At 39.8% G+C, this 27301-nt stretch overlaps 1 protein-coding gene across 1 annotated transcript in view; it reads right to left on the bottom strand.

Moving 5' to 3' along the window:
• Nucleotides 1–27301, bottom strand: part of RGL1 (ral guanine nucleotide dissociation stimulator like 1) — a 289687-nt gene that overhangs the window by 56180 nt on the left and 206206 nt on the right. The window contains exons 4-7 of the mRNA XM_007937674.1: nt 26831–26908; nt 6151–6335; nt 2443–2567; nt 811–1026 (exon numbers count right to left, since the gene is read on the bottom strand). Of these exons, the coding sequence (XP_007935865.1) occupies nt 811–1026; nt 2443–2567; nt 6151–6335; nt 26831–26908 (604 nt within the window). The remainder of the gene's footprint in view (nt 1–810; nt 1027–2442; nt 2568–6150; nt 6336–26830; nt 26909–27301) is intronic.

Here is a 27301-nt window from a genome sequence, read left to right as displayed (position 1 = left end):
ATATACAAAAATGTTTGACCACAAGCTTCTGCAGGACCAATCAATTGTGTGTTGTCATAGGAATGTCCCCAAAGTACATAATGTTGTAGCATATGCACCTCAGGAGCTCACAAAATATTTGCTGACCACGTAACTATATACTGTTCAAATGTCTTCAATCATGAAATAAGATGCTGTTTAGTGAAGGTCATTTGGTATATGCGGATCAAATCCAAGAGTCTAGACTCAGCAGAATGTAATTCAGGCCTAGGACTATACTTCTCCTCTCCAACTTCAGGTCTCAGGCCTACAGACCCAAGTTTAATGAAAGATGGGTATAAGCTTCTCAGTCCTTTAGAAAAGAGATTCAAGATACTGAGAATGTACCAGCTCTCCTGCTTCCAGGTACTCGAAAAGGACATAGCTAATAATTCTGGGTTGAAGAACAATGTTTGACACACAGACCCTCCCTTTATATTTCCTGAACATGGGGCAGAGACTGATACTCACTCTGTGGTAAATACAAAAGAAAAAACAGACAGAATGTCTCACCCAGGATAAGCAACAGTGCGGGGTCCATAAACAGAAACAAGTAAGCAGGGACCAATTTTTTTTTTTAAAGGGCATGGGGGCGGGGGGCATAAACAAGCCACCAAGTTAAAACAAAAAACAAAAAAAAAGGCAACTTTTCTCCTCATTTTGAAACAACAAACCCAATGAACTCTCAAGTGCAGACTACCTTTCAACCAAATAGTTAAACCACTGAAACAGAATGTTAGAGTTCTCTCCAATATCTACTAAGCCTGAAGAATATTTTAAAAAGACAATTACATGAGCAATGTTAATCCACTTCTCGATGATTTTGGCTCGCTGCTGCGTTTTGAGTTCTTTGCCCCCCAGAATGGTGCTGACAACACACTTGGTGAGGGTATTAAATTGAGAGATGGTAGCCCGGATTGTAGGAGCCAAATGTTTGTTTTCCTTCTTATCCCTTCGAGACCAGATGCAACCCAAGCAGTGGTGAGGCACTACTTTCTTGAATAGTTGCTAGAATAAAAGAAGAATTAAATGTAAGGACAGCACAGATACTTCACATGGCAAAGCTCATTATCTAGGCTACCTATAAACTGTTATTTGGTGAACAGAGAAATAACTCTTTTCAACGTTGTTTGCCTCATAGTGTAAATTTCAATAGACAAAAGTAAATAATTAATGTATTAACTGACCAGAAAAGCCCACATATTCTTTTCAAATCTATTCAATGGAGCAAATGGAACACAATGACCAAAAGAAATTCAAATGACCTAAAACATTTTGACTTTTCTGTCAAAATGACAACCAGGTAAAGTCTATACTACTTATCAATGATTTGAAATCAAAATCATATCCATGATGTGTTCTGGCACTATTGGTCATGAATCATCTATAATGCATGGAGGTGCTCCATGACCACCTGAAAACTGACCCACAGATGGCAGAACATGCAACAGGCATCATGGCACAATCTCACGTTATTCAAAATGAAGGAAATATGGAGTATACAAATGGAAAAACTATTCAGTATCACATTGTAAGAGGAAGAAAGAAGAGTTTAAAGTCTGGTTTCCTGGCTTTTCCTAGAAATAAGAACCAATGAAAGTTTCCATTTTCTTTTTAAGCTACAACTGCAGAAAAACTGTAACAAAAAATCTCTGAGCAAATCAGTTGCTGATTGGTGCAGAAATTCAATATAAGTTATGCAGGGGTTTGTTTAAAAGAGAGAACACTAGAATTGACATCAGATAGACTATCTGATTTACTTCTAATATCGCATTTGCATATTCAATAGATGGAAACTGCCACTTTCTATGCTTCTTTCTCAAAAGTGGTAGGTGCAAAAGAGCTAAAACCATTGTGATAATTCGTAATAGTTGTCTTTTCTTTAACTGGTATTTACCAACTAACACTGAGCTAGGAAATCTAACTGGCATAATCAAATATGTCCTGCTGAAAAAGTACTCAAACTCAAAAGCAGAGGAAGCCCACGTGGAAAGAACTGCCAGATACAGCCCCATGTGGATTCGGTGAATTTATTTTATCCTAACTTATACTCTGACCTCTTGACAGTCCTCCAAATAAATAGTGGAGATCTTGAAATATTTATGAGCTTAAAGGGAGAGAAATACCCATGGAGCAGGGTAGATTTTGTTTCACTAAGATTAGAATTCTTGTTTCCCCCTGTGTCTTGAGCTCTAAGTAAAAAGCACCATCACCTAGAACTGCAAGAAGAGCTTAGGCCTGAATTATTCAGACGATTGATTCAAGTCACATCTGAAGTCTGCATTTACAGGCAAAGCCTCTCTCAAGGATTCCAAAATACCTAAAGCAAACCACATGACCCCACCGCCCTCCCTGGGACACTAGCACCATCATTCCCCTACAATGTAAATGGAAGTATGTATGAGTTAGAGAGAGAGTACATACTGCATCCATATAGGTCAGCTGCTCCGCCACAAGATCTTCTGAGAAGAACGTGAATTCTGCTGACCCTCCACCCTCTAGTTCCTCTTCCTCTTCCAGGCTGCAGGACATGGTGTTGGGAAGCCCATCTGTTCAAGCATTTTAAAAAAAATTAGTATCTTGGTGCCACCATAGATGACTTACTTTGCTTATAGAATCAAAGTGAATTTCTTTCATTTAGGAAATAGAAAACTCAGTGGGAGAGAACAGAAAGTACAATAAATCTGAGTAAAACAGGTCTTCTTAAGCTCTTCTTGTTCTTAGATTTTTTTAGTATGCTTAGAGGCCTCATGCAGTCACTATGTAAAACCACCCTTTCCTAGGCCTAGGGCAGAGCCAGATCAGACAAAATCCAGAGAAGTAAAGCAGGGACTGCAAAACCTCTGATGGCTGCTGAACCAATCCAACTAATTCTTAAACTCCAGCCTCCTAATTCTTAATACTTATAACAAGAAGTCTGAAAGGCCAGAGTATGAAGACAGGCTAGGCTTTGGAGGACAGGATGGGCCATTTTGGTGTCAGAAATGCTAATGAAGTCCTAGAATTCTCAGAATGCTCAGAGTAACTTCCAGCTTCCACCTGAAGTTAATTCTGTGTGAAGTAGTGGTTAAGCACTTGGAAGCCAACTGAAAGGTCAGCGGTTCACACCCCACAGCTCCTCCATGGGAAAGATGGGGTAGTCTGTGTCCATAATGATTACAGCCTTGGAAACTCTAAGGGGTAGTTCTACGCTGTCCTATAGGATCCCTATGAGTTGGAATTGACTCAATGGCAATGAGTTTGGTTTTCTGTTTGAACTTCACTTGAGACTTATTATAGATAAGATCATCAATTAGCAAAGTATATAGGACATAGCCTGAATAAGTGAGAGAAAATCACTCCCAAGAGTCCAAATAAAAAGTTGAAGGAATATAGAATAGGACCCCAGGTTTCCATTTGGAAAGACTGTAGAATTAGAAGAAATTTAACTTGATTCTCCAGCCTCCCTTCTCTGGAACCTTTCCGAGTATTTCCCAATCGCATCTCCCTTCATAGTGAGTTTTCTTTCCTGTCAAACCTGTTCTCAGGGGGAAAAATCTAGTTGCTTTGGTTTTATCTTAGCATAAATTTTAAAAAAACGTGTTATTATTCCCCCAGAATGTTCGTATTTTTAAGGCTTTTCTCTCTTTCTTTGTAGAATAAAAGACTTTTAGGTATCTTGGAACAAGGTGCGGGGGGGGGGTGCTTTTCTTAGTTATCTCAGGGGAGAGGATGCTGAGAGTGGACTCTACATCACTCCTCCTGTTGTGGCACCACCTGCCTACTCTCGGGACAAGGACAAGATCCAAGGATGGCCTTCTCAGCCCTGAATTAAAGATATTGAGAGGGATAGGGGTGGGTTGTGACTGGATAAGGTAGAAGGGGATCACATCCTGCCTCCACATATGGAGCAGAGCCCTACACAAACTAAAGGAAGCTAACAGCTCATGACACAAATCTGATTTTACCATTTTTCTTCCATACAACTCTGGTATTCTCTCATTCCATAGAAGAATTAGAAATTTTAAATCCCAAACAACGGTTCAGAATGGCCCTCTCATGCCTCTTGCTAACTACTTGTTGTTATGTGCCGTTGAGTCAGACCCAACTCATAGTGACCCCTCCTTGGGTTTCTGAGGCGATATCACTACAGAAGTAGATTGCCCAACCTTCCTTCCGAGGAGTGGCTGGTGGGTTTGAACCGCAAGCCCTCTGGTTAGCAGTCAAATGCCTTAGGCACTGCACTAAACTACTAGATAAATATATTTCTTCCCTCATTCTGCAATCCAGAGACTAATGCACTTTAACCAAGGAAAGTATGTGCTAAGGTTTGATCTTCTCATTTATTCATCCATTCAGCATATACACAGTAGCCCTACTATGCACTAGAATGTAACTTTACCTGAAGATTATATGGTCCTGTCTCCCTCAGGAGGCCCAGTGCATGCATTCACTCTTCTTGGTTTGACTCTCTCCCTGATATAAAAAACCAAAAACCAAACTCACTGCCATTGAGTTGGTCCCAACTCATACTGACCCCTCCTTGGGTTTCTGAGGCAGGTGTCGCTAAGAAAGTAGATTGGCCAGTCTTTCTTCGAGGAATGCCTGGGGGGGAGGTTTGAACCGCCAGCCTTCTGGTTAGTAGTCAAATGCCTTAGGCACTTCACCACCAGAACTAAGTAAGTGAAAACCTGAAGCAAAGATTTACTTTTTAAATCACGTAAGAGAGCTAGGTAGAAGCAGCACATAAGTACCAAGCTCCTAAAACTCAGTAATGACCCATGAATTTAATAAACAGTTTATAGACAGTTTTGATTAAAATTTTCCAACCTTAGAAAAAATTCATTCTTGGGTATTGCCTAAAAGCCTTCCCAAAGTCAGGTAGTCCCCCTCGTCCCTGCTGCAGCCTGCCAAATGAGCATTGCCTCCCAGTCCCTGGGTAGGAAACAATGAAGGACTGGTCCCACTAGTTCCCCAATTAGGCTCAGAGCCAGGGAAAGGCCTGGGGGTGGGGGTAAGGGGGAGCTGGGCTCTGACACAGACACAGCCTTTTCCATTCCTGCACAAAGACAGGCGGGGAGGCCCTGAAGGGAGCTGAGGGCCGGCAGCTGGAGGAGTGCCCCTGGTATTCAAACATTCCCGGCAGATGAAGTCATCTGAGATACAGAGTACTTGGCAGCCAGCTCCTAAAGATGCAATTGCATTTCTCCCTCTTTAGTTCCCCATGCTTAAAAAATTCAACAGGTACCATTTGGAGTTTAAGGTTATTTTCTTTGGCACTGATGCAGCTTCCGTTATCAGTGTTTGGGAACCATTTCCTCTCCTTCACTGGGGACAATCAGGCATCACTTCAGAGAAACGCTTGTCAGAAGCTCCAAGTGGGTCAACCACCATGGCAACCATCACTCAGCACACCAGTGAGGTATAAAACGTCATGCTGGGAGCCTGTCCTAACCTCTTTCTGGCTTTCTTCAAACCCTGATAATTCCAAGTACCCCAAGACCTGCAGTGGTGGCCCTTCCTTTGTCCTTGAAAACAGGCAGTTGATTCCTCAAACAGGAAAAAACAGCCACAGAAACTTCCTTTAATGAGGCCATTAAAGACATTAAATAAACCATAATCTGCCCTGGCAGGGGACAGATAACAGTGATGCTTTTCTATGTGGAAGAAGAAATACCTTTTCTGTTTGTGTGAAGACAGGAACAGAACTGGATTTCATTCCTTGGCTGCTAAAGAGGGACCATGTCATTTGTGGTGGATTTTCATTTAATAAAAGTTGCAGCCATTAGACATTAAAAAAGCAAATCCACCTAATATGGCACATGTTGGCAAGGGAAGGTTAAAAAAAAATCATCAACGAGACTTCTTCTCTGTGGTAATAGAAGCCCTGGAAGACCACTTAACTTCTCTGACCCACAGTTTTCTCATCTGTAAAATGAGGGAAGCAACTAAGTGATCTTGAAAATCCCCTTCTTTGCTCTAAAATTTTAAGACTCTGTGGTTAGCCATGAGAACTTTACACCCACCCCAATCCTCTAGCAGCTTGGTTTCTGAAGAAAATAAGGTTTCTTAGTCAACAAGGACAGGGAGAACAAGTACAGGAGGTCAGAGATCAGAATCTAGCTTCTTCCCTGAGAACAATCAAGTACTCACTGTCAGTTTCCACTTCTTGCTTCTGAAACTGTTCTAGGAGATTTTGTGCTCTTCTCTCTGGGTCAGAGCCCGGCATCATCCGTTTGAGATAATCCAACAGTTTCTGCAAGCAAGGGAAGTGAGGGGGCTCTCGGAAGTCTTCAGCACACTGGTCAAGCCAGGCCCTCAGGATTGAGGCGATTGCACTAAGAGAAATGGAGAATCATTGCAAACTGGCTGTGGGGACTCAAAGCAAGTCCTGGATATGGCCAATCCAAGGCAGGCTCCAGGAAAACGAGAGCAGGTGGTCAACAGATAATTTGTCCAACGGTCCTTGGCAATGTCAATGAAATTAAGGCACTTGAAAACAAGCCTATTGCACATAATTATTTTAAGTGGTGGTTTTGAAAGGAGCAGGGAGGGTGTGGTGGGGCTGATAATGTTTTAGGGTTTTTTTAAAAAAAAAACTTTGGAAAAACGCATGCATGGCAGAAAAACACATACAGCAAAAGATTTCTAAGTCTTGTGGCAATCTCAAAGCAATCTGTACACAACTGAATAATGAGGTTTCCAATTCGGAATTTGTTCAAATTAGAGACCACAAAATCCACCATACTGATATTTTAGAAAATAACTGATTGTCAAAACCAAAAAACCAAACTCACTGCCATCGAGTCGACTCATAGAGACCTCTGCTTGGGTTTCCGAGGCAGTATGACTACGAAAGTCGATTGCCCAATCTTCCTTCTGAGTAGTAGCTGGTGGTTCAAACCCACCAGGCTTCTGGTTAGCAGTCAAATGCTTTAGGCACTATGCCACCAGACCTCCTAACTGATTGCCATCAGGCCATAAATCTATCTGATGAAAGGAAGTACCTGGGTTTAGAAAACATAACTACATAAATTTAATTTTATAAAATTCACCAGGGTTTCTGCATGAGCATCAAAAATGTTCTCACAAAATTATCCTTTTGTTTCTCAGATTCCTAGAGGGACCATGTTTTGTGTTTGAGGAATAGTATGGAAGATGAGTTAGGTCTTTGAAAGACAGTTAAGTGGAGAAAAGCTTGATGAGCAAATCCATCTCAAAGGCGATTTTCCCTGAAGGCTCTGAAAGTCACACAGGGTCCATCCTGGGTGAAACAAGGTCTCAGAGCAAAGAAAAATACAGGGTCACTGTGTGCACAGCTCCCTCCAGACATGTTACTAGTAACTTGAGCATGTTTGTTTTTAGGTTAGAGGCAACCTCTCACTCAAGAGGCAAGAACAAAGAGCTGAATGATAACAAGGATAAAATGTTTTAAGTGCTATTATTCTATATATCATATTCAAAGACTACTTTGCAGACACCCTTGGGTCAGGTACAAGCTAGGCTGTGTTCTATGGAAAAGAACTTTGCTCTCTCTATGTTGTCATTATGTGCCATCGAGTCAGCCCCGACTCATAGCGACCCCTCCTTGGGTTTCCGAGGCAGTATCACTACGGAAGTAGGATTGCCCAACCCTCCTTCTGAGAAGTGGCTGGATTGCTCGCTCTATAGACAAGTCATATTCATCCACAATGGTGGCTGGAGAAGACAGGAACTATAATCAATGCACGTCTCATCAACATAGATGTAACACCTCATCTTAGCCAAAGAACGAACTAGCTGACCAAAATTTCTCAGCAGGAAAAAAATATTTTAGCAAATCTAAAAATTATTATCAGATTATACATGAACCAAGTTACTTACTTAAACTATAACTAGGCCAAAATTCATTATTATCCATATATGTAAATGTGCAGGCTGGGCTTTCACAGGAGTCTCTAAATTTCACATCTCCTGATTTCACATCAAGGAAGTGGAGGCATAAATATGATGAAAGTTTATTTAACACTTAACTTTTGGAACTGAAGTACAAACAGAAGGAAAATAAATTTCTTAACTGTATTTTGCTATTGCAGACATTAAAGCATTTGGAACTATAATATTCACATATGTACATCTGACATAGATGATATAAAACCATGAAATAAAAGTTGAAATTAAAAGTGGCAGAGATAATTCAACACTACCAGGGATGGGAGGGGAGGGGATGGAACACTACCCCCCCCAAAAAAAAAGCATTGACCCATGTCACTTTATTTGTGTAGTTAACTGTACATACATTATATTTCAGTAAAATTATTTTAAAAAAAGAAATAATTCAATGTTCTCTAAATCTTTAGTCTAGATGGAGCAGTACCTAAGCCACATGACTGCTAACCAGAAGGTTGTCGGTTCAAACCCACTCAGAAGAAGAAGATTGCACAATCTACTTCCGTAGTGATAAGCCTCGGAAACCCAAGGAGGGGTCACTATGAGTCAGAGATGACTCAACGGCCCATAACAGATTAAATTAAATGATAAAGATTTAATTCCCTTCCAGAACACTAGAAGATGAGTATGGGCTTCCAGAATTAATTTTAAATGTAAGTACAACGAAATCAATAAACTTCTGCTTTTGAGGACACACACATAGCATTCATTATTTCTCCTTTCTTCACCAAAACCAAATATCATGAATTGAAAAATAAAATGATGATGGAACATTCTAATACTTGATTTTCATAAGGGATGTGACTTTTTCTATGCAGAGCTTCCCTTATTTCCTAATAAACACTGAGCCCAGAACCGTGGTGGGCAATGGGGGGCTGGCCTAGAACACTGGAAACCTGATGTTTATTTACCCATCAGTCTGACTCTGATAAAACAAGCAGCTTTCCACTCCTCAAAAGAGGGGTGAATTAATCTAATTAACACTATTGCTCATGACTTTCACACTGGCTTTCTTAGTATTTCAAAGACAGAATACTCTTCCCATGACACTGACAGAAAAACATACGGAGAGGTGACAACAAAAATTAAAAAAGTATCAGCCAATGTGATAAGCAATCTAATGATGCCTCAGCATTTCGTAACAAAAGAACACCCGGACAGAAATTCAAAATTACTGGTAAAAGAGAGTGATATTAACATATCATTTACTCCTTTACTACTCATAATTGTTAGTTTTAAAATTATACAACTGACTACTTATTTGGGATAAAAAAAGTAAATACTACAAGTAAGTATAAACTGAAAAAGCAAAACATCTGCTCCCACTTCCTGCTAATCCCATTCTAATAACCTTTTGTTAACAATCTCGTGTATCTCCTTCTAGACTTTTCTATGGAGAAAAATGTAAAATTCTAAATATACATATTTTATATGTAATTATAAATATACATATTTTATACTTTTCTACAGAGAGAAGTGTTGTTGTTGTTATATGCCGTCGAGATGGAGAAAAGTATATAATTCTAAAAACACATGTAATTCTAAACATACATATTATATATAATTCTAAATATACACATGTAGAATTTAATTTTAAATATACATACTTAGAATTAAATATACTATATATATGTGTGTGTATATTTATATACTACTTCTAGATCTACCTTATTATTTCTTATGGTTACATAGAGTGGACACACTGTAATCAATATAAAAATTCTTCTACTGATAGACAAATATTTTAAGCTATTTTCAAGTTTTCACAATTATAATTACAAAAGGTGTATCTTTGTTCACATCCCTGTGTACTTGTAAGTCTCTGTAGGGCAGACTGTGTAGAACTTACTTCCATGGAAAGTTGCAGCCTTGGAAGATCTAAAGAAAGACCTTAGTCCATTGTGAGCACCCATTTTGTCCTCCTCAGTCTGCTGTTTTTAACTAGCTCTGGTAACCTGCTCATTTAACCTTTATGACAATGACCTTCCCACAGCCTAAGATTTTGAAAGTTCACCACAAATCCAGACAATGAATTAGCCAGAAAAAAAAGCACTTTCACACAAAAGAGGAACGATGGGGGGAGGAAGAAGAAACAGGAGAAGGAAAAAAAAAAAAAAAAACACATACACAAACAGCACAATAAAACATGCTGCAGACCCCTGCCCCCTATCAGCAGAGTGCCAATCAGCATGCCAGGGCCTTTCTGGAAAAGCCTGGGCATGTGCCCAGAGCTCACAGTAGCTTTATGTTTGCCGGTCCTGGGAAGAAACTTTTCGTTCTTGATAGACTAAGCAGCAGATATAAATGTGACACTTGTAAGATTTCAAAAAGGAAAACAAAATCACAAAACCATGAGAGAGAAAACCCTGAGTGGCTAACGGCTTTCTTATCTTACCTTTCCTGGCTCTGTCCCTGAGATCTCACCCATATCCTAGCTAGGACAGAGTGGGGGAATGTAAAGAACCTTACTATCCAAGGGGAATCCTGTTTGAAGTCATAAACTCACAGGGAAGGTATGGCAGTTAGACTAGGGAAGCTACTTGGCTGTGTGCACAGAACAAAAGAAGAGGAGGCCCGGAGAAGGAAAATCCAGTTCCTCACGCTAGCTGTTAACCAAGGGAGCAAGGAACCCCCCTGACCCTGGCCTGTCTTCATCTACCTGACAATGATCAGTTATGGTTTCCAATGATATAATGCCAAAAAAGACATTTTGAGATACCAGGAGAGAAAGGTCATTTTTTAACAGTCTTACAACCAGTTGCCATAAATCACAGAAGAAAGGGACTGAAAAAGGTAAAATGACTCAGAAAAAATCAATCAGCACTTATGGAAATCAACTCAAAGAATTTGTCACATTTCATAGAAAGAGTAACACAGAATACAACCCCTGATAGAACATGCATGACTCCGGGCAATCTCTGTGAACAAACATTGCATGTACTGTAAGCGTACATATTCATACATGCCCCCATCCCACTCTGCGGTCCCGCCTCCCAGGCATCCTCTCTGGGACTGATCCTGGGCAAATGCAGGGGCACTGAACTGTGACAAAAGCTGTAAGAGCCGACTCTCAAATGACTTGTTAAGACTGAAAAAGTGAATTCCAAAACAAAATGGAAAGATTACAGTTGTGACATGACATAATCCAAACTCAGAGAATAAGCCAGTATGCCAGTATATGACTTCCTTTTCCAAAGTGACGTCTGTGGGTTATAAAGGAAAACTCCTCAGACTCAACAGACGGTGCATCTGAGTAAGTAGGTTGGATAGGTGGCCAAGGAGCAGGAACTGAAAACTGATAGCACAGGAGACAACCAGGATTGTGTTTTCTACCTCAGGCATTCTTGGCAACTTTGTGCGAAACTTTATAGTACGTGATCCTTTTCCCAATTTATTCCAATGGTTTGTAACAGAAAGAGGACATGCTCAGTGTCAACGTGAGGAACTGACTGATGAAGCTTCTAAGACTTTCCTTCTAAGAAAACAGACCTCTGGGTAGAATTAATTCACTAATACTGAGTACTTTTATTTTTCAGATTCACAAAAATGAAGTATTTGTGTGATGAATAGCACAAAAGGGTCTCATGAGAGCATTTAACTTCAAAGGAAGTTAACCAGGTCAAGCTTTAGGGAAGATATACCTGAGGAAACAATGTTAAAAGTGAGACCTTAAGGATAAGTAAGAGTTAGCTCTGGTGGTGTAGTGCCTAAGTCATTTGATGGTTAACTAGAAGGCGGGCGGTTCAAACCCACCAACCACTCCTCAGAAGGAAGGTTGGGCAATCTACTTGCATAGTGACACTGCCTCAGAAATCCAAGGAGAAGGGGTCACTATGAGTCGGATCCAACTCAACAGCAGTGTGTTTGGTTTTTGTTGTTGTTGTTGTTAGGAGTTAGCTGGGTAGAGACTCCAGGGCAACAGCAAAGTATCTGAGGTGAGAGAGTGAAATACTTTCAAGGAACTTAAAGAAGTTGTATCTGAAAAATAGAAAGGGGAGGAATAGAGCACAATAAAATTTGCTATACTCATATTCTTTCCTAGCCAATCGTAAATCACACTTATTAATACCTGGCAAGAAGATACTAGACAGATACCTTGGTTCAGAAGTACAGGAAGAGAGTGCAAAACTTCTAGCCACCTCAGGCATGCAATGCACAGTAAGATCTGCGGCAAGGATTTAGGCAGCCGTTATGTTCAAATCACGGATTTTTAATGCATGTAGAGATTTCAGGTAAATGTATTAAATCATATCAAAATCCCAATAAGTTTAAAAATACTTCTAAGAATTGATAAGATGTATAATTAAACTTTACTAAATATGAAGTCATCTCACCCATAATGTGTAACCTCAAAGCTAAAAAAGAGGATTACAACGATCAAAAAAAAAAAAAAAAGTAGTAAATTGGAGCACTGGTAGTGTAGTGCCTAAGGCATTTGACTGCTAACCAGAAGGCTGGCAGTTCAAACCCACCAGCCACTCCTCGGAAGGCAGACTGGGCAATCTACTTCTGTAGAGATACCACCTTGGAAATCCAAGGAGGGGTTGCTATGAGTTGGGACCAACTTGATGGCAGTGAGGTTTTTTTTTGTTTGTTTGTTTGTTTCCCTTCCTAGAATCTATTTAAGAAAGAATAATTAATTGTACTTTATCATCAACAGAAAATACAAAACCATTTCTCAAAAGTGGCAAAATGTTTTTCTATTTTAGGCCATTCTTCAAGAAGGGGATTGTTTCTTCACAAAGATAACAAAAAGGTAAGAGGATTTATGTAGAGGCTGGGCCTTTGAAGTAATGTGGCATATGGCATTTGTCAAGCCCCACAGGTGTGAGCTGACATATTTTACCCTCAGGGAACAAAGGCAGAATGAACACTGACACTCCCTCTGAGTTGGACCTTCCAGCATGTTCTAGCCACAGGATGGTTTTCCTCTGTTTAAGGGAAGTTGCCAGATAGAAACTGCCCCGAGACCTTGGAATAGATGGCATTTCTGATGAAAAAGAACAAAGGAAGGTGCAGAGTTTATTTTTTCCCTGAAAAGGCCTTGAGACGACACTGTTATTAGCTAGATGGATCAAGGTTATCTTGCATTGCTTTCTTGTACTTTCCATTGTGCATTTTCAGTACTACACACAGGGCTTCAAACTGGTTCGAGTCAGTTCAGTCATGGCTGATGAAGTGAACTCAGAACAAGAAAGACCAGAATTTTTAAAATTTGGATGAAGCAGAACAAAATTATAGGTCAAAGTCCTGGAATGGGAGACTCACAAGAGGCACAGTGAGCCCCTTCAGAAGGCTGATACAGGGCATTGGATTATTACCAGGTCTGTGGAGAGTGACACACATTCTATGTATTGCCATTGGCCACCATCTTTGAGTAGGACACCATTGTTTCTTACTTTACCAGTCAAGATATTTGGTTGCTATGCAACATGTCCACTGCCCTTGTTTCCTAAGAGGGAAATTAATTTTTCCCTATAATTTCTTCCTTTCCAGTTACTGTTCTGCTTTACCCACATTTTACAAATTCAGGTCCATTCCAGTTTCATTTCATCAGCTGTGACTGAACAAAGAACTGGCTCGAAACCTTGACTATAGGTAAGTAGGGATTAGAACACTGGAAGGAAACACGAAAGAGGATGAAGAAGGGTCCAGGAAGTAAATGTAAACAAACCCAGAGACAGAGCAAAGCACCAGAGAGCAAGGATATGACAGTGTGGCCAGTGAAGGGCCACAGGGCAGTTTAAAAAGAGGAAGAAAAGACTCTAAAGCAAGGAGGGAGAAGAAAAAGATTGCGATAGGGAAGATATGTGGAAATACAGAGTGAATATGGGTGGGAAAAGGCCCAGAGTAGGAGATAATCCCAAAACGAGTTACCCAGTGTCAAGGGCAACTCGCCCTGGCATCTGAAGGTAAATTTACAGAAATTGAAGAGGACTCTTGTGCATAGAAGGAGATCTGGTGGTACAGTGGTTAAAGCATTCAGCTACTAACCGAAAGGTCCATGGTTCGAACCTACCAGCTGCTTCCACAGGAGAAAGATGAGGCAGTCTGCTTCGGTAAAGATTTATAGCCTTAGAAACCCTATGGGGCAGTTCTACTTTGACTTATAGGATATCTATGAGTCAGAATTGACTCGATGGCAGTAGGTTTGGTTTTGGCTTATCATACATAGATTTAAACCCATATTACCAAACCTTATTCAGTGTGTAAGTGACAGCATTCCATTAGAAAAAGAAAAAAAAACTAAGAGGGATCATAAACACCTATTTTTCATGAGCAGTGGGAGCTCTGGTGGCACAGGGCCTAAGGCATTTGACTACTAATCAGAAGGCTGCTGGTTCAAACCCACCAGCCACTCCTCAGAAGGAAGACTGGGCAATCCACCTCAGAAACCCCAGGAGAGGTCACCATGAGTCAAATCGACTTGATGGCAGTGAGTTTTTTTTTTTTTTTTTGAATAGCCAATGTAGCTAAGAGTACAGTCTCTGGAGTCAGATTAACTAGGATCCTGGTTCTGTGGCTTACTAAATATAATCTGACTTTTTTATGCCTCAGCGTCCTCATCTATAATATGAGTATAATAGATCCTTCCTCATAGAGTTGCTATGAGTTCTATAAGAGATAATTCATGTAAAATATTTAGAAGAATCCCTAAGCATAAAAAATGGTCAAAAAAATATTAGCTGTTTTTATTATTGAAGGATTAGAGTCTGTAAGACTAAATAAAGGCCAGTGGAACTATACATAAGCACTCCAGTCTACTTGATAAATGTGTTTCCCAGGCATTCTGGGTTAACAAGTCTGATATTGCCATATATGTATACTATAATTGGATGTTTAAATAAGTAGTTAGTGGATGATGGGAGCTAGGTTTCTATTGGAGGACTGGAAATTTTCATATAAACAAGGGGAGATGGCTAGATTCATCCATGTGGTAATGGGTTAGAGTTGGAGATATCATTAAGAATTGATAAAGAAATTAATAAGAATTTAATATTGTTACAGATGTTTATAACTAGAAATATTTATTGATACATGTTAGTATACACATATATATTTTCTTGTTTTCTCAGCTGAGAAGGCCTAAAAGAAATGAAATTCTAGTAGCAATGAACATACCTAATACCCAGATCTTGGTTTCTAAATCCATGGCTGAATCTCGATAAAAAAAGGAACCAGTGTTCCTTTGCGAAATGGCTGAATCTAGGACTATGACGGGAAATATACAAGATGAGTTTGGAACATCTTGTAGTGCCAGAAAGTAAGAAAATGCCCCTTCCCTATGAAAAAAAATGGAAGTATGTCAAAATGTCAACACAAGAACCAACTGAAGTACTACCAATGCCAAAGCTGGAACAATCTGAGCAACAAAATAAAGTAGTATTGGTCTATAACCCAAAACATAAAAATAAATATCCATGAACCCACTTCAATATAAGCAAATGATTGAATAAATTAAATGAGGAAGAAAAATCAAGTCTCCCATGCAGAAGAATTCCCAATAAATTATGTAAGTACCCCACCCAAAAGGGGGGGGAGCATTAACTCCCCACTTCCTAAGTGTGGACTACACAGAGTGACTTCCTTCCAGAGAGTATAGTATGGAAAAGAAAAGAAAAAATACATATAACCCTCCAGTAAAGAAACCTGGCAAACACTACTTTAAGTAGTGATCTAGATGAATATGAACAGCCATAAGCCATGTTAACAGTATGTAATATGACGTGATGGAAATGGCACTTTACTTCCGTGACATTCCTCCCAAACACCCAAAAAACCAGTCCAGTTATGAGAAAAACATCTAAACAATGCCAACAGGGAGTCATCCTACACTACATCTGACCAGTACTCCTCAAAACTGTCAAGGTTTCAGAAACAAGGAAAGTCTGAGACCATCACAGCCAAGAGAAGCCTAAGGAGACAAGACAACTAAATGCAATGTGGCATCCTGGATGGGATCCTGGAGCAGATAAAGGGCATTAGGTAAAAAACCAAGGAAATCTGAAAAACTGACTTTAATAATGATGTATCAATGTTGGTCATTAATTGTAACAAATGTACCACCCTAATGTAAGATGGTAATAATGGAAACTGTGTGGGAGGCATATGTGTGGGAGGCATATGGGAACTCTATTAGCGATTTAATTCTTCTGTAACTCTAATACTATTTGAAAAATAAAGCCTATGAATAAGTACTTTAGAGAAATATTTTCATACTTATCAGAGACAAAGAAGTAGAGGCTACATCATGTTGAGGTTAAGGTCAGGGTTAAACCCCAGCTCTGTGACCTTGGACAGGTTCCTTAACCTCTCTATGTCTCAAGTTCCTCATCTATAAAATAATAACAAATAGAGTTACTAGGCGAATTTTAAAAGTATATACAATATTTAACAAGGGACTGTTGCTGCTAAGCTGTCAATAAATTCTAGCTATTATTATCAGCAAGGGACATTGCTGCTCACCAAAATTATTTTTCACAGGCCTCAATAACTCATTAATCTTAATTCCTGACATTCCAAAAAGGAAGTTTTCATATCATAAATAGGCCTTTTGTAAAAAAAAAAAGGAAATCACTGAGGCTTGTGCTCATATTCACCATTAGAGTGAAGTTTCTGTTGGTAATGGCAGATGTTATAAGACACCAAGAACAGGAAGCAGGCATTCAGATCGATGGGTCTGACCAATTTGGTCTTCCCTCTTCTTTCCTCACACGCTTCACTCATCTCCTTCCCCAGGAAGCATGTCTAACTTCCACATTTCTAACAGCTGTTTGGGAAGCTTGCTCAGGATGTTCATGCAATAATAAAGCAACAGCAAAAGAACTCCTTAAAGTGTTAAAGAGCAGAGATGTCACTTTGAAGACTAAGGTGCACCTGACGCAAGCCATGGTATTTACAATTCCCTTATATGCCGAAGCGGTATCACTATAGAAGTCGACTGCCCAATCTTCCTTCCGAGGAATGGTCAGTGGGCTTGAACCACAAGCCTTCTGGTTAGCAGTCAAATGCCTTAGGCACTATGCCACAGAGCTCCTTTTTTTGGGAGGGGGGGGAGTTTCATATGCTGGACAATGAATAAAGAAGACCACAAAAAAGAAAAAAGTATTGAATATACCATAGACTGCTAGAAGAATGAACAAATCTGCCTTGGAAGAAGTACAGCCGGAATGCTCCTTAGAAATGACAATGGACAGACTTTGTCTCACGTACTTTGGTCATGTTATCAGAAGGGCCCAATCCTTGAGAGATTGCTAAAGTAGAGGGTCAGCAAAAAATGGGAAGACCCACAAAGAGATGGACTGAAACAGTGGCTACAACTATTGGCTCAAGCACAGCAATGACTGTGAGGATGGTGCAGGACCAGGCAGTGTTTCATTCTGTTGTACACAGGGTCACAGTAAGTCAGAACTAACTCAACAGCACCTAGTAACAGTAACAGCCAGTTGTGGTTGTTATAAGCCATCAACTCATAGACTGAAGGGAATCATCCCAAATTAAAAGATCTCAGAATATAAGAATCTAAAACATTAGTCACAACAGTGATAGTATCATCTAGTTCTTCATGTACTTTTGTCTTAAGTGGGTTTTTTTTTTTTCCATTTTTATTGTGATTTGGATGAAAGTTTACAGAGCAAATTCATTTTCCCTACAGCAGTTCATATACATTTTGTTTCATGACATTGACTGCAATCCCCACAAAATAACAGCTCATATTTCCACTTCCTCTTTGTTGTATGAATGTTTTACTATGGTACATGGGGAGAAAATGTGTGTGTGCAGGGAATCACAAGCATCTGAGATCACAGGTTTTTTGTGTTGTTTTTTTTTTAATAACTCTTTCATGGCTGAATTATTTTTTGTTTTAAATTCTTTGTTAATTTTTTTCCCCATTAATAGAACGCATGCAGAAGCACTAAGTGTATCTAAACTGAGCATGTCCCTCTGGACTCTGGGGGTTTAGGGCTAGTGGGACACATATGTCCCTCTGGACCCCTAAATTCTGGGGTAGGGTTGGCAGGATGCATATGTTCTTCAGGACTATGAGGGGTAGGATTGGTGGAATGCATATGTCTCATTGGCCTCTGACACATATATTTCCCTCTGGATTCTGTTATAGGTTGGTGGGACACATATGTCCCTACAAGATATATCAGGATGCACCACCTCATACAATACTCTGTAAAAACAGTGGCACATGCTCATTTCTTCTATTTCAAAAAATTATGCAGGTCCCTTCCTGTCGGGTGTAGCACAATCAGTGGGAAAGATGCTTCCCAATAAAGCCCAGAGGAAGAAAATAGAGATGGACACTCTAAGTACTACAGGTCATGAAAAGGTTTTAATTGGATGGCCAAAAGCAAAACAGTGAGAAGCCCAGGTCTTGGAGTGTTTTGGACCTGAGTTCAAATACCAGCCCTGTCACTTAAATGGCTACTTGATGTTAGACAAAGTGCCTAATTTCTCTAAGCCCCAATTTATACACCTATAAAATGAGGACAATATCTCACAGCCTATTTGGTGTTGTAAAAAAAGATTAAAAAAAAAAAAGTGCTGATCAGAATGCCTTGCACACAGTAAACGCTCCATCATATGTAACTAGTGGCAGTGGCAACAGTGATGTTCCCTTTGTCATCATCTATAAGGCCACAGGGTGAAGCAAGTGATATACCTTCTTAGCTTTCCTAATAGATAGAAACCCCTAAGAGATGCTCAGGTAACTGTTTTCCCTTGTTTTCTGAAGAGTACTAAGTCAATGACTATAGATATTTCACTCCTCTTTAATTACTAGAAAAACAATTTCACTTGAGAACTCTGTACCTTCCCTTAAATGCACAATTTTGATTTAGACTTTTAATGACTTTTAAAACTATAGTTTCTATTTTTCTTTGTCCAATAACAGTGTTTTAAAGACAGTACGAGGAGGTTCTTTTATGTGCCATATTACTACTCCATTTTTTTTCTGTTTTGTTTTACCTTTTCTAAAAATTCCTTTTACATTATTGCCTCTAGTTCTTCTAAAGTTGGGGTTTTTAAATCTTATTTCTGCTCTGCTTTTCAGCCCTCCTCCTTTTCTCTCACTTTTGCTACAACCACTCAGATTAATTCCCATTGCCTTTTTAGGGTATGTGAATTTGCTGGAATGTATATTGACTGCAAACTCTCTGGAAGATTTTTAAATACTTTTCCACTGTAAAGTCTGTAGGCATTAAAGAATTACAGCCAGCTTTTTTTTTTTTTTTCTTTTTGGTAACTCATCTCCTATTTCTTTAAACTGTGTCCAATGTTTTGGATTACCATTATTTACATAGGCGCGCTGGTGGCATAGTGCCTAAGGCATTTGACTGCTAACCAGAAGTCTGGCAGTTCAAACCCATCAGCCTCTCCCCAGAAGGAAGACTGGCCAATCTACTTCCCTAGAGATACCTCCTTGGAAACCCAAGGAGGGGTCACTACGAGTCGGAATAGACTTGATCCTTTACTAGTGATCAAAATCTGATGTCACTATTTACAGCTTCTGGGAAAACATTACAAGAAAGACATTCGTATCATTTGAATGTGTGGAACTGCAAGCAGAAAGGAGCTCTGGTGGTGTAGTGCCTAAGACATTTGACTGCTAACCAGAAGGCTTGAGGTTCAAACCCACCAGCCACTCCATGGAAGGAAGACAGGCCAATCTACTTCCATAAAGATTTACCACCTCGAAAACCCAAGGAGGGGTTGCTATGAGTCGGATCCTACCCGATGGCGGTGAGTTTGGTTTTTTTGGTTTTATGGTAAAGAGTTTGAGAAGACAAAACTTGGCATTCCAGAAAGGAAGTGATGAGACACAAATGCAAAGAAGGAGACACAAGCTAGATCAACAGTATAACAGTCATTAAAGGAACCCTGGTGGTGCAGTGGTTAAGTGCTAACCAAAATGTCAGTGGTCTGAACCCACCAGCTGCTCTGAGGGAAAAAGATGAGACAGTCTGCTTCCATAAAGATTTACAGCTTTGGAAACGTTAGGGGGCAGTTGTTCTACTCTGTTCTATAGGGGCACTATGAGTTGGAATTGACTAAATGGCAACAAGTTTGGTTTTTGAGTGCATACAGATATTATAATCTCAGGCACATTTCAGAAAAGGAAGAGTCAAACTCACTGCTGTTGAGTCGATTCCAACTCACAGTGACCCCCTCTGGGTTTCCAAGGTGGTAAATCCTTATAGAAGTAGATTGCCCAGTCTTCCTTCTGAAGAGTGGCTGATGGGTTTGAATCAACAACCTTCTAGTTAGCAGTCAAATGCCTTAGGCGCTATGCCACCAGAGCTCCTTGTATGTTTAATAGTTCTTCCTCACGTTCTCTTCACTTCTGAATTCAACGATTAAAATAAATTTGCTGTAGGAAAAGTTTCCTTTTTCTATTTGGTTCAGACTTAATATTCTAAAAAGACAGCATTTTATCTCATAAAAATGTCAGTAGGAAATAGGAAAAGGGCACAGATGGAATGAAAGTGGGCAGAGAGAGGTGTTTTCTTCTGTCAAAGGAAGTAGGTTCCCTGATTCACAAATAGTGCAAGTTTAGGGGGCCTAGAAATAAACATGCTACATTTTATCATATAAGTAAAGTCTAGCACTGACACCAGAAATGACTATTTGGTGAAGATCCCAACATCCAGAAGCACTGTAAGTTGAATTCTTTGCAACTGAAAGGCTGTTGTTTTAGCCAGATAGCTTTAAAGGTTCTTGATATCGTGCAAGCCTGAACCAGGCATACTTGGGACTAGACTTACAAATGCTCTGCACGTGGGAGTCACTGAAAATGGGCTACTTTTTTAAATGAATGAAGAACACTAGACAGTTGTGATCCAAGACACCAGAAACCAATCCTTCATCCTAAATGAAAGATATTAAATAGAAGCATTTTATCTGAAAGGTTGATTGGATCCATATTCAGGAATACAGGAAAGACTGGTAACTTAGTATTTGGGAGTCTGTATAAAATATAAGGCTTATTCTGTGCTTTACAGCAAAAAATGAAAAACCAAACAATATTTGGCCATTTTTCTGTTCATGGTTAAATTCAATAGTGATTTCCAACCCCCATCCCCAATCTACAAAACTGAGGACATCTGCCCTCAAACAGGATGTTTACTTCTTAGAATGTCATTGAATTCCTGTTGTCTGCTTCCCACCTGAAATCACAAGAGAAGAGATTCACAGCAAAGGAATGTGCATGTGGTCACTCCCTGCAGTATCTCTACAAGACAATGCTTAAACTCAGGTCTATGTTTATGACTCTAGTGAGCAGTTGTGATGTTATGAATAATAACAAGCAAATCAAAGAAGCTGTCTTTTTTTTTTTTTTTTCCTTCCTATGTTATCAAATGAGGGTCACAATGAGTTGGAATCGACTCAGTGGCAGTGAGTTTGGTTTGATTTTTTGCTATGTTATCAAAACTGGTTATACAGTTCTTCAACATAGGAGAGTAGCTGAAGGTACTTCTCAAACATTCAATATAATATTTAGATCATATCTCTGTTTCTGATATTCACTGTCATTTCAAAAGAGATGAAGAAAGACATAACTAAACTTATCCTAGATATCACTGAATTTGAAAGGACTCAGAGATCCTATCTTCTACTCATTTTTGAGATGAAGCAACTGAGACTAAGGACAGGGGATGTGACTAACTCAAAGTCATATGACTATTACATGACAGAGGGACAGAGAAGGAGCTAAAATCAATTCTCTAGGCTCCTTGTCCAGGGCCTGTCCCCCTCCATGTGACTGGCGCCTGATCATCTCAGCATTTGATTCACCTAATTATATAAAATTATATATACTGAAATATATTATATTATACTAAAAGTACCATGGACTGCTAAAAGAACTAACAGATCTGTCCTGGAGGAAGTGCAGCCAAAATGCTCCTTGGAAGCAAGAATGGCCAGACTTCGTCTCACCTATTTTGGTCATGTTGTCAGAAGGGACCATTCCCTGGAGAAGGATGTCATGCTTGGTAGGGTGGAGGGTCAACGAAAGAGGGGGAGGCCTTCAACGAGATGGATTGACACGGTGGCTGCAATGATGGGCTCAAGTATAGCAGGGATTGTGGGGCTGGCGCGGGATCGGGCAGTGTTTCGTTCGGCTGTGCACGGGGTCGCTATGAGTCGGAAATGACTCGATGGCACTTAACAACAACAACAATTATATAAAAAGGGACATGAAATAAATACATTTCAAAATGTATCCTGTGAATACCTATTTAGATATTCATAAAGTCAAGTCAGTTTTTATTTGAGGGCTGCAGCATCATCACCACATCGCAGGGGTTCTTACCTCAGCACTACTGACATTCTGCAGGGAATAAATCTTTGTTGTAAGGAACTGTTTTGTGCACTGTAGAATGTTTAGCAGCATCCTTGGTTTTTCATTTTAGTTGAATCCACAATCAATGCCTATGGAAGCAGTGGTCAGGAAATCAAATGATGTATTTGCATTGAGCAAATCTGCTGCAAAAGACCTCTTGAAAGCGTTTAAGATTAAAGATGTCACTTTGAAGACTAAAGTGTACCTGACCCAAGCCATGGTATTTTCAATGTTCTCATATGCATGTGAGAGTTGGACAACGAATATGGAAGATCATAGAAGAATTGATGTATTTGAATCATGCTGAAGAAGAATATTAAATGTACCACAGACTGCTAGAACAAACAAACCTGTCTTGGAGGAAGTATAGCCAGAATGCCCATTAGAAGCAAAAAAATGACCAGACTTGTCTCTCATACTTTGGTCATGTTGCTAGAAGGGACCAGTTCCTAGAGAAAGATACCATGCTGGGCAAAGCAGAAGGTCAGCAACAAAGGAGAAGACCATCAACGAGATGGACTGACAACAATGGCTACAATGATGTGTTCAAGCATGGCAACGACTGTGAGGATGGTGCAGGACTAGATACAGTTACGTTCTGTTGTACACAGGATCGTTATGAATTGGCTCCAGCTCCATGGGACCTAATACAACAACAACAACATCTGACCTCTATCCACTAGATGTCAGTAACAGCCCTCGCCCCCATCCCACCAGGTGAGGCAACCAAAATTTCTCCACATTACCAAAAATGTCCCCTGGGAGAGGTGTAAAACATTATCCACTGAGAATCACGACACAGCCACACCTCCTACATATCAAATGGTCATGGGCAAGCCTTCAACCATTGTTATAAATCAGATGCCAAAGGCCTAGGAAGCGGGCAATGGTGTTTCCCTGGATTTCTTCTCAAAACAACAAAGTAGTGATCATATCTAGTCACAGAAATCATCAGGAGAAAGGTAACTTCAGAAAAGGATAATAGTAAAGTAAGGTGAGAAATAATGAAAGGACAACTGAGAGAAAGGAAAAAAAAGACAGAGAGGACAGAAGAAAGAGAAGTACAATGAAGAAAGAGGTCAGCAGAGAAAGGGATTTTCACATTCCTGAATTTGTAGGACAGAGCAACCCATTATAAGACAAAGTGGCATATTTTCATCAGACATAAATTTTTAAAAAGGAACTCAGTCTGAGAAAAAGGGTCAAGAACTTTCCACCAATTCACTGTAAGGCTTTGGGAAAGGACCATTGTCCCCGATGATGGGCCCCTCAAGGGAATTCTATGTGAAGCTCTTTGTTAATGCCTCATATGCTTTAAAAACTGTAAACCCTTTAAAATAGCTTATCCTGGAGTTACACCCACATTAGTGTTCCTGGTGCACAATGAATCTGAATCAAGTTTTATAATGGCCTTTTAAAATAATGAACAGGACTTTTCACATTCAGAGTACAATCAATTTTCTTAACTGCTATTTCCTAAAAATCTATTTAATCTCAAGACACCCACTGGGAAACAAAAAACACCCTGGATATTTTTCAGATTGTCACTCTCCTCAGAGTGTTCAGATAGCTAGCTGAGTAATAAATACCTCTGGATCTGACTTAGTTCCAAAACATGTAGATTAAAAAAAAAAAAAAAATGCCAATGAGCCAATTTTGACTCATAGTAACCCTATAGGACACAGCAGAACTGCCCTATAGCGTTTCCAAAACCGTAATTCTTTACAGAAGCAGACTACCCCATCTTTCTCCTGCAGAGCAGCGGGTGGGCTCAAACCGCTGACCTTTTGGTGAGCAGCCAAGTGCTTAACCACTGTCCTACCAAAGCTCAGAACATGCTTATTTCTGAATCTGGTCACAGGTCTAGGTCACCCTTGCTGAACTGGCCACTCAATTCTTAAAATATTTCTTCTTTTGTCTAAGTTTTAATTTAGCACATTATAAAAAGGGCTTTTTAAAAAATTACTTCAGTGAGTCTTCATGAATAAACAAACGTAAAAAACAAAAACCCCTAATCTTAGGGCTTTCATACTTGAAACTGCATAGGAATCATTTGAGGATCATGTTAAAATGCAGATTCTAATACATCTTGTCTGGGATGGAGCCTAAGATTTCTAACAAGCTCCCAGGTGAGGCCGATGCTGCTGGTCCATACACCACACTTTAAGTAACAAGGCTCAGTGGTTAAGTGCTTGGCTGATAACCAAAAAGTCAATGGTTCAAACCTACCAGCTGCTACTTGGAAGAAAGACATGGCAGTCTGCTTCCATAAAGATTACAGCCTGGCAGTTCTACTTTGTCCTATAGGGGTCTATATGAGCTGGAACTGACTTGAGAGCAACGGGTTTGGTTGTTGGGTTTTTTTCTCTTCCTTCTTTCCTCTCTTCCTCTCTTCTTCTCTTCCTTCCTTCCTTCCTTATTTATTTTAATTTCCCTCCGGTAAGACTTCTTTATAACTGACTCCTTACCACATACCAGATGAAGTCTAAAGTGTCTTGTAAGTAATGAAACCTCTTCATGATGTACCTCCAATCTAACTCTCTAGCTTTAGCTCCATCAACTCCTCTCACCCAATATGTACACTATGAAGCAGTCACAGCAATTAAAAACTATTTCCCAAAATGCCATGCACCCTGAATTTTCCTGATTTTATCACACTGTTGCCTCTTCCTGGACTGCTCTACCACCAAAATCTTTACCATACTTCAATGCCCAACTCAAATGCCACTTCCTCTAAGAGGTCTTCTCCAAGTCCTTGAAGGAATAAAGTAATTGTTCTTATCACTATGACTTGCATTTGGGATTCAAATATCTACATTTGTCTGATTTTCTGGAAAGTTATAGCCCATCAAATAAAATTATAAAGCTACACGGAATCTAAAGATAGCCAATATTCTGACCTTTGCTTCCTCCCTGGCTCCTGAAGCAAGAGACCATGAGTAAATCCTTTAAAGGGTTAAGAATTTCATAGGACCTCCCTAACCCCCGACATTTGGCCCCAGATGAATAGTTAACACTAGTGGTTTCAGGCACCCTTTTTAGAAAACACCATTTAAACACACACACACACAAACACACCTCCCTTGCCCACAGATCATCCTCCATCTCGTTTCCCTTTTTCCACAGCAAAACTTCTCCAGAGTGTTTTTAGACTTTTTGTCCCTACCTCTAACCACCAAAACTGCACTTGTCAAGAACCACCAGGATCCCCACATTGAAAACGCCAGTGAACACTTCCCAGAACCTTCTCTCTTGATCTATGGGTGGCATTAGGTATAGCTGGTCACTCTCTGCCCAAAGTATTTCTTCACTCCTCTTCTTGGACATAACTTCTTTCTTCTCTTCCCTTACTGGCTGTTCCTTCCCAGTCTCCTGTGTGATCCTCTATTTTCCTGACTCTACACACTGGAAAGACTCAAGGCTTAGTCTTTGAACCAAGCTTTTCCCTATCAATATTTACTCCCTAGGAGATCACATCCAATCCAAGGCTTTAAAATCATGTACAAACTAAGAGCTCCAAAATTTATACTAGTCCAACCCTCTCCCTGAAATCTTAACTCATGTATCCAATTGCCTTAAAATTAATATGTCCAAGACTAAATTACTATCCTTCTCCCCAGCAAAGCCTGCCCCACCACTAGTCTTCTTTCCCTCTGAAAGCTACGGTTCCTTTTTATCAGTTACTCAAGCCACAAACCTTGGAAGCATCCATGCCTCCTTTTTCTCTCTACACTGTTACTACTTGAGTCCATGCTATCATCATCTCTTGCCTGGACCCTTGTAAGTGCTTCCTAACTGAGTTCTCTACTCCCTCGTTTGCTCCCACCCTCACTGGCACAATCTAAATTCCACACAAAGCCAGAGAAACCTTTTTTAAAAATAAGTCAGGTCATAGCGTTGCTCTCCTCAAAATCCTGTAAATGCTTCTTATCTTTTTCACAGTAAAATTCCATACCCTTCCCAAGGCCTTCAAGAAGGCCCCACCTAATCTGAGCTCTTCCTTTGTAGACCTCATCTCCTAGGAACTTACTCTTCTCCAACCACATCCACTTCCCTAATATTTCTCAAACACTGTTCTGCCTTAAAACTTTTTCCATTACTATTCTCTTTGCCTGAATGCTCTTCCTGCAAATATACACAAAGCTGAATCCACAACTGCTTTGGGTCTCTGCTCCAGTGTGCACTGCTGGCACGTCATGTGAAGACACACTCCCCCCTATGACCTAGCCCTCTTATACTGCTTCATCCTTCTTCACTTTTTTTGCATGTATCCTTTGTGTCTTTCTGTTAAAATGCTTTTCTTGGGACTTATGTATGTTTGTTCAGTGCTGTATTCCTTGGCACACTGCCTGGCATGAGTGCTCAATACACTTTTACTGGATGAATAGATGAGTATCGTTAGATAGTCAAGAAATAGCTATGTTCTTAAACACTATGTGAAAAAACCATAGCAACATTCCAAAGGAATAAATAAAATTCTACTAAACAATGCCCCCTTAAAATATTAAGTCTTGACTGAGCATTTATACTGCAGAGAAAAGATATACTCACTTCCTAATCACTGTCTTGGATTCTGATGAAGTTTGGTTTCCATCTTCTTCATAGTGTGGGCTTGTCAGGTTCCCGTACCTTTATAGACAAAAGCACACAAACAAAAAACAGTCAACATTCCGAGACTATACCCTAAATACTTTTCAAACCTGGATGTGAACCCACTTCTGAAGATTACCGTTTAGCCAAATAGGTCTATAAAGTAAACAATAACACCTGTGAAGAATGTGCTCCTCACAACAATCAACCATTCAGACCAAAAGCGCAGCATGTGTCCAAAAACAATGTTTAGAAGGCAGGAAGGGGCAGGAAAGATGGACAAATGGAAACAGGGAACCCAGGGAGGAAGTGGGAAGAGTGCTGTTACACTGAAGGGATTGTAACTAACGTCATGAAATAAAATGCGTATAAATTACTGAATGGGAAACTAATTTGCTTTGTAGACTTTCACCCAAACTTAAAATGTTTAAA

The sequence above is a fragment of the Orycteropus afer genome, unplaced genomic scaffold, assembly GCF_000298275.1.
Source record: "Orycteropus afer afer isolate SDZICR_OR568_19922 unplaced genomic scaffold, OryAfe1.0 scaffold00043, whole genome shotgun sequence".
Classification (NCBI taxonomy): domain Eukaryota; kingdom Metazoa; phylum Chordata; class Mammalia; order Tubulidentata; family Orycteropodidae; genus Orycteropus; species Orycteropus afer.
The sequence above is the reverse complement of the archived record's forward strand: the minus strand, read 5'-3'. Positions and strand labels throughout refer to the sequence as shown.